Source organism: Pseudophryne corroboree, chromosome 2 (assembly GCF_028390025.1).
Source record: "Pseudophryne corroboree isolate aPseCor3 chromosome 2, aPseCor3.hap2, whole genome shotgun sequence".
In the NCBI taxonomy this organism is placed as follows: domain Eukaryota; kingdom Metazoa; phylum Chordata; class Amphibia; order Anura; family Myobatrachidae; genus Pseudophryne; species Pseudophryne corroboree.
The window spans coordinates 528727597-528741755 of record NC_086445.1 but is presented as its reverse complement, the minus strand read 5'-3'; the positions used below and the strand labels follow the sequence as shown (position 1 = coordinate 528741755).

Below are 14159 nucleotides of genomic sequence, written 5' to 3'. Positions count from 1 at the left end.
ATTAGTATCTCAATCTGATTAAACCATCTAGATTTAACCAGGAAAATTATTAAACCTGGACTGCAATGGCGGAGTTTGGGAAACTATAGTTTAACAAAAAAGCTTCAATTCTAAACTAAATGCAACTTATCAATTAAATAGGAAGCATTTATGTCATTTCCCTCGTGATTCAATTCCTGAACTATTTAAATGACAGATAAATTATGTTCATGTCCTGTGATTATCCAGAGTTCCCAATCATTGCTATGCATAGATGCACCAGCTCAGTATCACTTATAGGAAGCAATTAGGGGCAGATTTATTAAGGATGGTGAAGTGATAAAGTGGAAGGTGATAATGCACCAGTCAGCTCCTGTCATTTTTCAAACCTAGTCTGCAACTTGACAGTTAGGAGCTGATTGGCTGGTACTTTATCACCTTTCACTTTATCACTTCTACAGGCTTAATAAATCTGCCCCTCAGACACAGACCTTTAATGGTTACATACTGTAGCTTGTTCAAAAAACGAATAGCAGAGCACACACATGGGGGAAATATCTATTAGTATCTCAAAAGGATTCTTGTCAATAAAACAGACCAACATTGCAACTAAACATTTCAAATTACTTGTTGTGGAATATGGAATGCAGCCTAGCAATTGCTTTTGCATAGCTTTGTTTTTCATTTTACACATAACCCCATTGCATGGTCTTGTCATCCTCAGTTGCACCGTGACCATACATACTAAATAAATTTCTATGACTGCTCTAATTAATGTATACAAATTTATGTGAAAAGGTACATTTTCATTGTGTCTGTTCTGTAATGTGAAGAGGTTAATTCTGAGTTAAGTACCTGAAAAACTTCCCAACATGGTGGCTGTATTGTCTCCTCCATCAAAGACTTCCAGTGAGTCCCAGTTCTGCTCTGTACCAAAGCTGATTACCTGGATCTACAGAAACAGGGAAGCAAGATGTTCTTGATACAAAATAAAAAGGAATTTTATCATATACAGATGCCCACACACAGATAAGTTTGTGTTCTGTGTTACATCATACTACACAACTGAGATACAAGAGGAGGCTAGTCTACTCTTCTGTGAGTACAGAAAGGCTCCCTGACATTTGTAGTTCTGCTGGACATTCCATTTTAGGGATATATTCAATTAAAGTCGGATCTTCTGCGACGGAGAGGATCTGACACTTCACTATTCAGTAGCGGGCCATTTCTGCCTGTTTCCCCTCCCATTCTGACCATTCATTTCCACCCTCTCTTATGGCCAAAAATTAATGGTTGAAAATGGGCCGTTATCAACTGCGGCGGGGTCAAAAACACATGGATTCCACTCATCCATGTGTTTTTCGACTTGTCAGAATTTCCGACAGGGGTGGCAGAACGACTCTTCAATTGAATATTGAAGTGTCGGAAAGTTCTGATTACCGGCGGAAAGTGCTGTCTTTCCGCCCTGTCGGAACTTCCGACCGTAATACTCCCCTTAGAATAGCTACATTAGTAGGTGCAGTAGAAGAAGACTAGACTCATTAATAATGACTCATTTGCAGGAAAACTTGGCCTGCTATGAATTACTACGATAAAAGGAAATAACAGAACATGTTTCATTTGCTTAGCTACAAAACTCACAGAATAGATGTAACGTTGTGCACAAATTATTGGTATCATTCTAAAAAAACAGCTACACAACTCTCCCAACTATCCATACATATCCCTTCTATTAACTAAGCACACACATGCTGCATACTTTCAGCATCAGGCCTAGCCGCCCTGCATAAAAGCATTTCACACTGACTGCACTGAGGGGATATTTTACCCCTAACAAGAAGGAACGTACTACACCACAAACATTGAACTTGGTGACATTATGAATCTGTGACGTTCTGAGTGTCGCCTAGGGAGCAAGTTGGAAAAGCTATTATACAGAACTTCAATTAGGAAACAAGCCATAAAGAGTGCACAGCAGCGCGTCATGGGCGAGTGCTTTCTGTTTAATGACTGTCCAGGCCACCATACTGAGAGATGGAACGGTTCTTTAATTTAAGGCTGTGAGTTTAATGATACATTTACAACAAATATATATGTAACACAAGAGGACAAAACTTGGCAACAATAGCAGCAGCATTTTACAAGTACACAACACCATATAATGCGGACTGATTCTGTTTCCTAAAGCGCTGTGATTGTCTCAGAAAGCATTCAGTGATAGGGTATAAAATCTCTCCTAACCTTTTGTAGGAGTTGAGCTGAATACAGGCTAAACCATTTAATATTACATATACAGTACCAAGCATCAAGCGTGTCTCAGAGAGGGGAGTGTTGGAATAAAATGAAACAGGCTGGACCTGAAGTCTGACTAATGCTCCACTCGAGGAGAATACAAATGATTTCTGCATGGCAAAGGGCTGTCTATGAGGATAAACTGTTCCTCTATTCATAACCAAAATGTGAATAAGGTAAAAGATCCATCAATTCTTATATAATCATGTACAACTATTGTAAAGATAATAAATTGTGGAAATGTATAAAGTATAAATATTGTAGTGGAAATTAATTATGGAAACTCTTAGTAGGGGTTTGCTAGTTATTAATTGGTTTCCCTTACAGAGAATGCTGGTACGGCTGCCCCTATTTTATTGCCTATTGTGTTCCACCTTAGCATGAGAGGCAATCCATTACGGTTCTATCCTGAGGAAACTTCCGCAAGGACTTTTACATTAATGGAGGCTGTATCTTTTGTAGCTAATTGATTAACAAGTCTGCAGTTTCCTTCAGCCTTGTTTGGAACTGATTTCATTTGAAGTGCATTATTGTGGAGTTTTACACAGCATTGTACCTGTCTTCTAACAGTATGTAAGTTGGGTTTGATTTGTACATTAAGTGTGTTAATCGTGTTTTTTACACCAAGTATTTGCTTACAACTAATAGTTTTAATGTTGATAGGCAGCTCTTAGTGCACTTCATATATTTTAAATTAGGCAACATCCAGATGTCTGCAGGGTTAATGCAGAAAATATGTTACACATGACAAAAGTTTGTAAAGTTACAGCTACATCCTTTATTGACTTGGGGTCTGATTCATGTTTGTAAGTAAAACGAGATTTATGGTAAGAACTTACCATTGTTAAATCTCTTTCTGCGAGGTACACTAGGCTCCACAGGGAATGACATTGGGGTGTAGAGTAGGATCTTGATCCGATTCACCAACAGGCTAATAGCTTTGACTGTTCCCAGAATGCATAGCGCCGCCTCCTCTATAACCCCGCCTCCGTGCACAGGAGCTCAGTTTTTGTTAACCAGTCCAATACAGTAGCAGGTAAAAGAGACGACAACCGTTAGTAGTCGCAGACACCACATTCTCACGACAGGAGAAGGTGTCAGCGGCTAATGCCTTACCAACCCAAAGAAGCTAAGTGCATCAGGGTTGGCGCCCTGTGGAGCAAGGTGTACCTCGCAGAAAGAGATTTAACAATGGTAAGTTCTTACCATAAATCTCGTTTTCTGCTGCGGGGTACACTGGGCTCCACAGGGAATGACATTGGGGATATCCTAAAGCAGTTCCTTATGGGAGGGGATGCACTGTAGCGGGCACAAGAACCCGGCGTCCAAAGGAAGCATCCTGGGAGGCGGAAGTATCGAAGGCATAGAACCTTATGAACGTGTTCACTGAGGACCACGTAGCCGCCTTGCACAATTGTTCAAGGGTTGCACCACAGCGGGCCGCCCAAGAAGGTCCAACAGACCGAGTAGAATGGAGCTGGAAGTCCAGCCTGTACATAAGCATGTGCAATCACCATTCTAATCCATCTGGCCAAGGTCTGCTTGTGAGCAGGCCAGCCATGTTTGTGAAAACCAAACAGTACAAAGAGAGAATCAGACTTCCGAAGGGAAGCAGTTCTCTTCACATAGATACAGAGAGCCCGTACCACATCCAAAGACTGCTCTTTGGAAGACAATTCAGGAGAGGCAAAGGCCGGAACCACAATATCTTGATTAAGGTGGAAAGAAGACACCGCCTTAGGTAAATACCCGGGACGTGTCCGAAGAACCGCCCGATCACGGTGAAATATCAGATACGGTGACCTATAAGACAAGGCACCCAAATCCGACACCCATCTAGCAGAAGCAATAGCCAGCAGAAAGACTACCTTAAGAGAAAGCCACTTAAGGTCTGCAGATTCAAGGGGCTCAAACAAAGACCCTTGCAATGCCTCCAGAACCACCGACGAGTCCCAAGGAGCCACAGGCAGGACATAAGGAGGTTGAATCCACAACACAACCTGAGTGAACGTATGCACATCAGGTAAGGTTGCAATTTTTCTCTGGAACCAAACCGACAAGGCAGAAATATGAACCTTGATGGAGGCCAGACGAAGGCCCAAGTCCAGGCCCTGTTGTAGAAAGGCCAAAAGTTTGTCCGTACTAATCTTGTAAGCATCATAATTGTTAGATGCGCACCAAGCAAAGTAAGATATCCAGACCCTATGGTAAATCCGAGCAGAAGCAGGTTTCCGGGCCTTCAACATGGTTTGAATGACAGCCTCAGAAAATCCTTTGGCCCTCAAGACGGAAGCTTCAAGAGCCACGCCGTCAAAGCCAACCGGGCTAAATCCTGATATACACAATGGCCCTGAACGAGAAGATCTGGGCGCTGTGGAAGTAGAAGGGGATGCTCTATCGAGAGACCCTGAAGGTCTGAGAAACAATGCCGTCTGGGCCACACGGGAGCGATCAGAAGTAGGATTCCTCCTTCTTGCTTGAACTTCCTTATTACTCTGGGCAGGAGTGACAACGGAGGGAACACGTATGGCAGCCGAAAGTTCCATGGAATTGCCAGTGCATCCATGAACGTTGCTTGAGGATCCCTTGTCCTTGCTCCGAAAACTGGAACTTTGTGATTGTGGCGAGACACCATCAGGTCCTCATCTGGAAGGCCCCACCTGTCCACGAGGAGTTGAAACACTATTGGATGGAGGCTCCACTCTCCGGCGTGTACGTCCTGATGACTGAGAAAGTCCGCTTCCCAGTTTAGGACCCCTGGAATGAATACTGCCGATATGGCTGGCAGATGGCGCTCCGCCCACTGAAGAATCCGTGATACTTCCCTCATTGCCATGTGGCTTTGAGTGCCGCCTTGATGATTGATGTATGCCACCGTGGTGGCGTTGTCCGACTGTACTTCAACAGGTCTGTGCTGTATTAAATGCTGGGCCAAGTTCAATGAGTTGAACACTGCCCGCAACTCCAGAATGTTTATCGGGAGGAGAGACTCCTCCTTGGTCCACCGAGGGACTGTACCACCGAATGAGGGAGGGACTGTACCACCAAAAGAAGAGTTTTTGCCTTCACTTGATCCAAAGGGACGTCTGTCAGGGAAAATCGATGAGGGGGACGATTTTTGAAGGATACGGCGTAACCTCGAGTGACGAATTCCCGTACCCAGGTATCAGAAGTGGTCTTCAACCATTCCTAGGTATACCCTAGAAGTCGGCCCCCCACTCTGGGATCCCCCAGAGGGAGGTCCGCCCCATCATGCGGCAGGCTTGTCAGTCTTGGAAGCAGGCTGACGGGCAGCCCAGGCCCATTTGGGTTTGGGCTTAGTAGGTTTTGGAAGTGCAAGCCTGTTTCGGGTATGCCTGACCCTTTGCTTTCCCTGAAGGACGAAAGGAGTGAAAGGAAGTACTCTTAGCCTTCGGTACCGAAGGAGCAGTACTAGGTAGACATGCTGTGTTAGCAGAAGCTAAGTCAGCCACTACCTTGTTGAGGTCTTCTCCGAAAAGAATGTCTCACTTAAAAGGGAGCACCTCCAGGGTTTTCTTAAGAGTCCAGATCCATGGACCAGGACCGCAGCCAGAGAAACTGGCGAGCCAGAATAGACATAGTAGAAGCCTTGGCTGCCAGAATACCAGCATCAGACGCTGCCTCCTTAATGTAATGAGAAGCTGTGACAGTATACAATAGACATTGTCTAGCATGATCAGAAGCGTTAGAAGACATCTCAGCTTCCAACTCCTGAGCCCACGCTTCAATAGCCTCTGCAGCCCAAGTCGCTGCAATGGTGGGCCGATGCACAGCACTCATTAGAGTGTAAATCGCCTTTAAACAACCCTCCACACGTTTATACGTCGGTTCTTTCAGAGACGTGATGGTAGTTACAGGCAGAGCAGAGGATACCACCAGCCGTGCCACCTGCGAATCCACTGGCGGGGGTGTCTCCCAATTTTTACTTAGCTCCGCTGCGAGGGGATAGTGAGCCAGCATCTCCCTGTGAGGCGTGAATTTCTTTCCTGGATTTTCCCAGGATTCCTGACGTATATGTCAACTAAATGGTCAGAATGAGGTAGAACATTTTTAACCACTTTCTGACATTTAAACCTGTCCGGTTTCTTAGGGGCAGCATCCGGCTCTGGTTCATCAGTAATTTGAAGAATTAGCCAGATAGCAAGTCAGGAACATCCACCTGTGAAACAGATTCCCCAACAGAAGCATCAGGATCAGAATCTGTGGAGTCAGTAAATACGCCATCCTCATCAGACGAGGTGTCTGGGACGTTGGTGGATTGTGAGGAAGTAATAGCCTGCTTAGAGGACCCCGTGGTCTTGGGGAGGCGAGGGTTAGATTTCTGTTTAGTCAGTGATTGGTTCAATTGCTGTAACTGAGAGGACAGTTGATCTGCCCATGGCGGATTAACCGCAGGGACCATAAGTGGTTGTACTGGCACAGAAGGTCCCATAGTCTAGTTACTAGCGTACTCAATAGCATGGAAAAAGTAGCCCAAGGCGGGTCATTTTGAATTCCCGTTGCTACGGTCCCACTGGGGGGCAAGGAACCCCCAGAACCAGAACCCTCAGCTGCTATATTCTCCGCAAGCGTGTCTGCAGCGTCACCACCACGCAATGTGGGATCAGCCCCAGCTCCATCGCCCCTTGTAGCTGACATATCTGAAAGCTCAATGCGAGGCAACCCAGTACAATAACAGCAGCAAAATACCTGACAAGAACCCCTTGTGTAGTGTATTTGCACAAACAGAGAATTCCAGAGGTATATGGTGACTAAAACTCACAGAGAACAATACACAATAAGTATATCTTGTGAAACACCTATATTAGATAATAACCCTGATGCACGTAGCCCCCTCAGGTTATAGAATATAGGGATAGCAATCTGAGTGAGATACACAAAATGGAGGTCACACAGCAGCTATATGCACACACATAGAGTCACATTGAACAATGCAGAAATTATGACATGCAATAAAACTGCACTGGACTAGCAATACAGAGTAATACTAAGTATGGCTATACAGACAATAGATATAACAATGCACAGTAAATACTGGATGTATACCACAGGGTACTTGTACTATATAACCCTGACTAAATGCACTCTTTATTAACTAACACTGTCAGCAGACATGTAGAATACTTAAGTGTCCTGTAGAAATGCACAGCGCTGACATGCAGGCGGCTTTACAGAGGAGGATTTGCCCAAACAGTCCCAGGATCAGCTCAGCTTGTCCTAATGGCGCCCAAACGCTGACAGGGAGTGAGGGAGAGAGATATGCAGCTCCAGGGCGGGAACATTTACTCTAAATGGCGCCCTGAGGCTGGGGTCAAAGCTTTTAGCCTGTTGGTGCCTCGGATCAGGATTCTACTCTACACCCCAATGTCATTCCCTGTGGAGCCCAGTGTACCCTGCAGCAGAAAGCAAATTATCAAGCAACTGGGCAAAACCATGTTGCACTGCAGGTGGGGCATATGTAACGTGCAGAGAGATGTAGATCATACTTGCCGACATTACTGCCCCTTCTTCTGGTAGGGGGCAGCCTGGTCGGCGAACAGGGGGAGTGTCTGGTGGTAAGGGGTTGTGTCTGGTGGTAAGGGGGCATGCCCGTGGTGGCACGAACACGTCATTGTGGGACACTTGCCGACCTTCCCGGGGGGGCAGGAGCGGCACACGATTTTCGGGAGCCTCCTGGCCGTTCTGGGAGGGTAGGCAAATATGATTTAGATCTGAGTGAGGTGTGTTCATACTGAAATCTAATTTGCAGTGTACAAATAAAGCTGTCTAACATTTGTGGAATACATGCAAAGGCAGACAGTATTTACCCTTCACAGAAAAATCTAAATGTATTTTGCTCTCCTTGATCCAGACCAGTGGTGGAAGTTCCTGAGGGAATGAAGTCAGTCGCTGCTGGGCTCCAGCTCTGAAGGGGGCACCCGTCCTGACCTTTTCCATTGCCTCTGATGAGCTCAAGCCTCTGTGCGCCAGTCACTGTGTAGTGTGTATGAGAGCAGCACTGCAGTGCTTAGCAGTATGACTCCAGAATCTCAGTGAGGGGAGGAGGCAGGGTTTGCCAGCAGTGTCAGGCAATGCACCCACCTCCTGACAGAGCTGCCTGTCTCTCCCGCCAGCTTTCTCCCAACCCCCCCAGGCCCTCAGTGGCTCATGCGGTCTTGGAGTCTGGTGGCTGCTCTCAGAGATGCCACTTCAGTTCATACCCTTTATAGGTGAAGAGCGGCAGCTGCAGTGTTTGTGAGGTTATGTTTGTGCATATGTGTGTATATGCAAATGTGGCTGTATGTATATGTGTGCGCATATATGACTGTGTGTACGCACGTTATGTATATGTGCATATTTAGCTTGTGTATATGTATGTGCGTATGTGGCTATATGTGTGCATATGTGGGTGAGTGTGCATATGTGACTGTGTGTACATGAGTGTGGGTGTATGTGCATATGTGGCTGCATGTGTATAACAGCTGTAGTTATACCGAGGTTTTGATTGAAAACTACCATATGCTGATGATCTGATCTAACATTGGAGCAGATGTATTAAGCCTAGAGAAGTGATAAAGTGATAAGTGGAAGGTGATAATGCACCTGCCAATCATTATGATTACGTTATATACGTTATGGTGAGTTATCACCTTCCACTTATCCCTTCTTTATCACTGCTTTATCACTTCTCCATGCTTAATACATCTGCCCCATTGTTCAGTGCGAACATTAGGACTTAGGGGTCTATTTGCTAAGCCTTGGATGGAGATAAAGTGAATGGAGATAAAGTCCCAACCAACCTAACTGTCATTTTTTAAACCCAGCCTGTGACATGCCAGGTAGTTGCTGATTGGCTGGTACTTTATCTCCGTGCACTTTATCTCCATCCAAGGCTTAGTAAATAGACCTCTTAGTGTAATTTAGGAACATCTCAGATGACAGTTATGGTGCAATGTACTGAGGGGCAGATTTATTAAGCTTGGTGAAGTGATAAAGTGGAAGGTGATAAAGCACCAGCCAGTCAGCTCCTAACTGTCATTTTTCAAACCCAGCCTGTGACATGGAAGTTAGGAGCTGATTGGCTGGTACTTTATCACCGTGTAATTTATCACTTCACCAGGCATAACAAATCAGCCCCTGTATTAGGATGGCTAACCACTAGCCTAAAGAAAGCGGGGGGATGGGGGAAACGGGACACTTAAGTTAATTGCTTTTTTTGCAAAACTTACAAACATGAATCAGGCCCTTGGTTACAACTATAACTCACATAACAATTGGGATGAATCTATTAAGATTTCCTACCTGGATTCCATATCCCTCAGGTACTGTGATCTTCCACACACAGTTCAAGCTGTTCAGGTACGGCTCAGGGAAGCCCGGAGACAGGATTGTTCCTTTGCGTTCCGTCAGATTCCCACCACAAGGCACTGATAATGGACAAAAACCCATGGTTTACTTGAGATGTGGATGTTTTGTAAAAGCACATACAGATGTGTCCTGTTACAACTTTACTCCATGCGCTACAAGTCGCGTTACACATAACGCGAGTGCTGTGTGACTCGGTAGCGCCTAACATAATTTCTTTGTTCTTTTTTCCATGAACCTGCGTCTTAGTCACAGTGTAATTTAATAGGATGCATGAGAAGCTCCTGCTGATTAAAATGATATGCAGCATGCCTATATTCTGTATGTAACTGCGACTGTATTTGCATACAAAATGTTTAATTCCAGACGCCGATAGAGCCGCTATTACACACAGAATATAGACATGCTGCATATAATTTTACTCAGCAGATGCTGCTCGTGCATCATATTGCATTACATTGCGAATAAGATACAATTTCGCGGCAAAAGACGTTTGGTGCTACAGAGTTCCGCCACGGCATGGTGCGACTTGAACAAAGCCATCTGTAGAAATGTATGAATTTATTATTTATTACAAGTTATTTATATAGCGTGCACATATTCCAGTGGAGCTTACAGTATAAATTCCCTACCACATGTACACATTTACACAAACAGGTTAATTTTTGTTGGGAGCCAATTAACCTACCAGTATATATTTGGATTGTGAGAGGAAACTGGAGTACCCGGAGGAAGTCAACACAAGTACGGGGAGAATATATAAACTCCACACAGTTAGAACCATGAATCGAACCCATGACCTTAGTGCTGTGAGGCAGTAATGCTAACCATTACACCATCCGTACTGCCCAGAATCTGAGACAATATTTAACATTAACAGGTATTGTTGATCTTTACAATGACTGTATTTTTTTAATGAAACATAGTTTATCAATTAAGCAGGCAACACAGTCAAGCATCATGGCATCATCTGCTGGGTACTTACCCAGGCATGAGGGCACAGAGGTGTTCCACTGTGCCAGAGCTCCAATCACTGCCTGGCATTCAATGTTCTTGGATCCCTGCAGAACATAGCCAGGGATACACTGAAAGCGCACAACAGCTCCAACTGAGAAATCGTTCCCGACACGACGGCCATATTTGGGCTCTGGTATTGAACTGCACTGAGTGGCACTTGTACGAGGAACAGCTGAGAGAAAGTGGAATGTACGGTAAAGATAGTAAAAATGAGAATGTGAAGCATGAATAAAATAAAAGAGATCATAAAGTTAAAATGAAATCAAAATAGGGTTATTGCACTTAATTAAATTTAATATGAGTCAACGGATTTCAACAGTTTGTAAGAGTATAGAGTAGCAGATCAGAGAGGAAGACATGTATATATATACGCACGCACCCTCCACTTCACTTTCCCCTCCCCCCAACACACACACACACTCACCCTCCACACTCCTACCAACACGCACGCACCCTCCACTTCACTTTCCCCTCCCCCCTACACACACACACACCCTCCACACGCCCACACCCTCCACTTTCCCCTCCCCCCCTACACATGCACACACTCACCCTCCACACTCCTACTAACACGCCCGCACCCTCCACTTCACTTTCCCCTCCCCCCAACACACACACACACACACACACACACACACTCACCCTCCACACTCCTACCAACACGCACGCACCCACCCTCCACTTCACTTTCCCCTCCCCCCAACCACACACACTCACCCTCCACACTCCTACCAACACGTCCGCACCCTCCACTTCACTTTCCCCTCCCCCCTACACACACACACACACACACACACACACACACACGTCCACCACTTTCCCCTCCCCCCCTACACATGCACACACTCACCCTCCACACTCCTAACAACACGGCCGCACCCTCCACTCCTCCCCCCACGCACACACTCACCCTCCATACTCCTAACAACACGCACGCACCCTCCACTGCCCTTTCCCCTCCCTTCCCCCCCCCCACACAAAAACCCTTCACCATCCAACCACCCATCCTATGTGGACCTCCTCCACCCATGCCAACTTTAAACCCTCTCACCCATCCCCCTGCCACCCAACTCCATCCCACACTACACCTCCTATCACCACCACCATCCCTCACCCCTACGCAAAAACATATACAGGCAGTGACCCCTCTCCACACACTTGCCCAAGGACCATAAATCATTACCCACAGCATTTCATAAAACCACACGCCAAACTACGTACCCTTCACAAAAAACACTCCACCACACACATTCCCTTCAACACCCTCCACAATCCAGCCACACACCACCCTAACCCTATCGCACACCCACCGCCCTCCCTCTGCACCCAACTAATTCAGTCAAACCATTAAAACACCAGCTACCCCACAAGACTACCCCCATAGCCTAAAGCCACTAATACGCCAATTCTAACTCCAACATCTGCTAACATAACACACCTCTACCCCCAACAAACACCCTAACACCACATCCACTTCACCTTGCCACACACATAAACAATTCACCCACCGCTACCACAAAAACACAATAGACGCACCCTCCAAACACACCATTCCACCACAACTTCACTATCTACTATTCTACTCCTTCACTTTTCTGTTGAGTTTACCGGGGCGTAGCCCCTTACGATGGTGTGAAGAGCGCCCGTAGGGCGCGATGAATCACCTAGTGTATATATATATATATATATATATATAAAATAGGAGTAGCATAAAATAGAAGAGACATAAAATGGTACGAAAAGTCATCCTAACAAAATAAGCCATCTCACAATGCTACTAGACGTAATCAGGTGTCAGATGGTAATTGTGTTACTGGAGTTACCCCCTTCTGTTCCAGTGCCTCACACCTACAGTTAGTGCACCTGACATTGCATTCATAAAGATTTTGGTTATTAAGCAACAGAATTATCTACAGTATGTAAATATAAAATCTGCTTGGTCTGCATTGGATTTTAGCTTAAATGGCTACACATTTTATCTGAATTCTCCATCCTGCTTGCTCTGTATGTGTTCAAAAGTGTGAGGGTTGTTCCGCACAGTGTATAGTTAGTTTTCTTTAGACTTTTTTACTTTCTTGCTATCAATGGTTCACATACATGAACAATCAACAAAATGTATATGTGAGCAAATACAGACACCATAAAAGCATAAGAACACCATCACCTAAACCCTACATATCTACAATTTATACCGTTTAAAATAGTTATAGTTGTCGGCAATGAGCTTCCTCTCAATTGACTGGTTTGACATAATTTTGATCTGTATTGCTTATTTGAGGGCAACGTAGAAAACATCCCATAGTTTAATGAGACAAATCTCCCAAGATGCTTTTCACCGTAGTAAGAAACCTTTTTTCATATACATCCTGAATACTGGGTAAACGTAAACCAATCACTTTACATGCTGCTTTTACCACCCTTTCAAAAGGGTTCAATATGGTAATTTGTCTCATTCATTCCATATAGCATTTGTGTAACCTCTCACTCCTTTCCCTTTATATTCAATATTCCTATATTCTTCAGATAGATTCTTTAGATAAATCGGGGTGCCACCATACTCCTAAATTGACGTACTTTTGAATAAAATAAGAAAAGAGGAGTATCTAGTGCTCTCAAGGAACGTTTGAGGAAGAGAAAAATATTTTTTAGATACCCTTTTGCTTATTAAAAAAAGAACTCACTCTGCACGTGTATATTTCACGTTTAATCCACTAATACAACATGTAAACACTATATCTGTGTGGGTCTATACACATCCACAGTCTGATATAGTCTATGGAATAAACTAAATCTGAATGGAAACATGTTTATTTTCATATATATCTGATACACCTTCTTAATGCAAAAGCCATCATGGATGAAAAAACATACTGTAGCACATTACTTTTAATATTGGACAGCATGAGATGTGAGAACTGTATCTGAGAGGCCTATATATCAAGCAGATATTTGCCTTAAATCATGCAGAAAAGGCTCATTTCACACAATTATGTACAATATTAGTATCTGGCAGATGTAACGGGGTGGGCACGAAATCACGGCTGTCGTGATCTCCGCAGTTAGGAGACCAACACCTACCCAACGGGATACCCCTATCGCTCTTCCACCGGGATCCCGACCGCAGGTCACCAAACCCCTTCTGATTATAGGGATCCCGACTTCTGGTATTTTGACTGCATCCCGATTTAACAATTGGTTAAAACAGGAGATATTGCCGATATCCTGTTTTACACAAATTATCGCTCAATATGGTACTTATATCTGCAGAGATATGCATCTCTCCAAAAAGCATAGCTTGAGGAGCTTGGATCCAAAAGATAAACACTATCTAAAAGAGGTGCTAGCCACTGTACCTAATAGGTTACATTTTTACTGGAAAAGGATCCCTTGTAGCCTATACTTACTGCATGTAAAGAGGACAGGCTGGGATTGAACCCACAGTAAAGTGATTGGGAATGTCATCATATAACTTTGTGCTCTTCGCTGGGATGGGCGCTTATCGGGGC

At 44.6% G+C, this 14159-nt stretch overlaps 1 protein-coding gene across 3 annotated transcripts in view; it reads right to left on the bottom strand.

Annotated features, from left to right (window-relative positions):
- LOC135033722 (CUB and sushi domain-containing protein 2-like) overlaps positions 1-14159 on the bottom strand; it is a 1450369-nt gene that overhangs the window by 140023 nt on the left and 1296187 nt on the right. For all 3 annotated transcript variants that reach the window (XM_063954204.1, XM_063954205.1, XM_063954206.1), the window contains 3 exons: positions 10622-10825; positions 9574-9698; positions 835-931 (listed from right to left, as the gene is read on the bottom strand). In XM_063954204.1, the coding sequence (XP_063810274.1) occupies positions 835-931; positions 9574-9698; positions 10622-10825 (426 nt within the window). The remainder of the gene's footprint in view (positions 1-834; positions 932-9573; positions 9699-10621; positions 10826-14159) is intronic.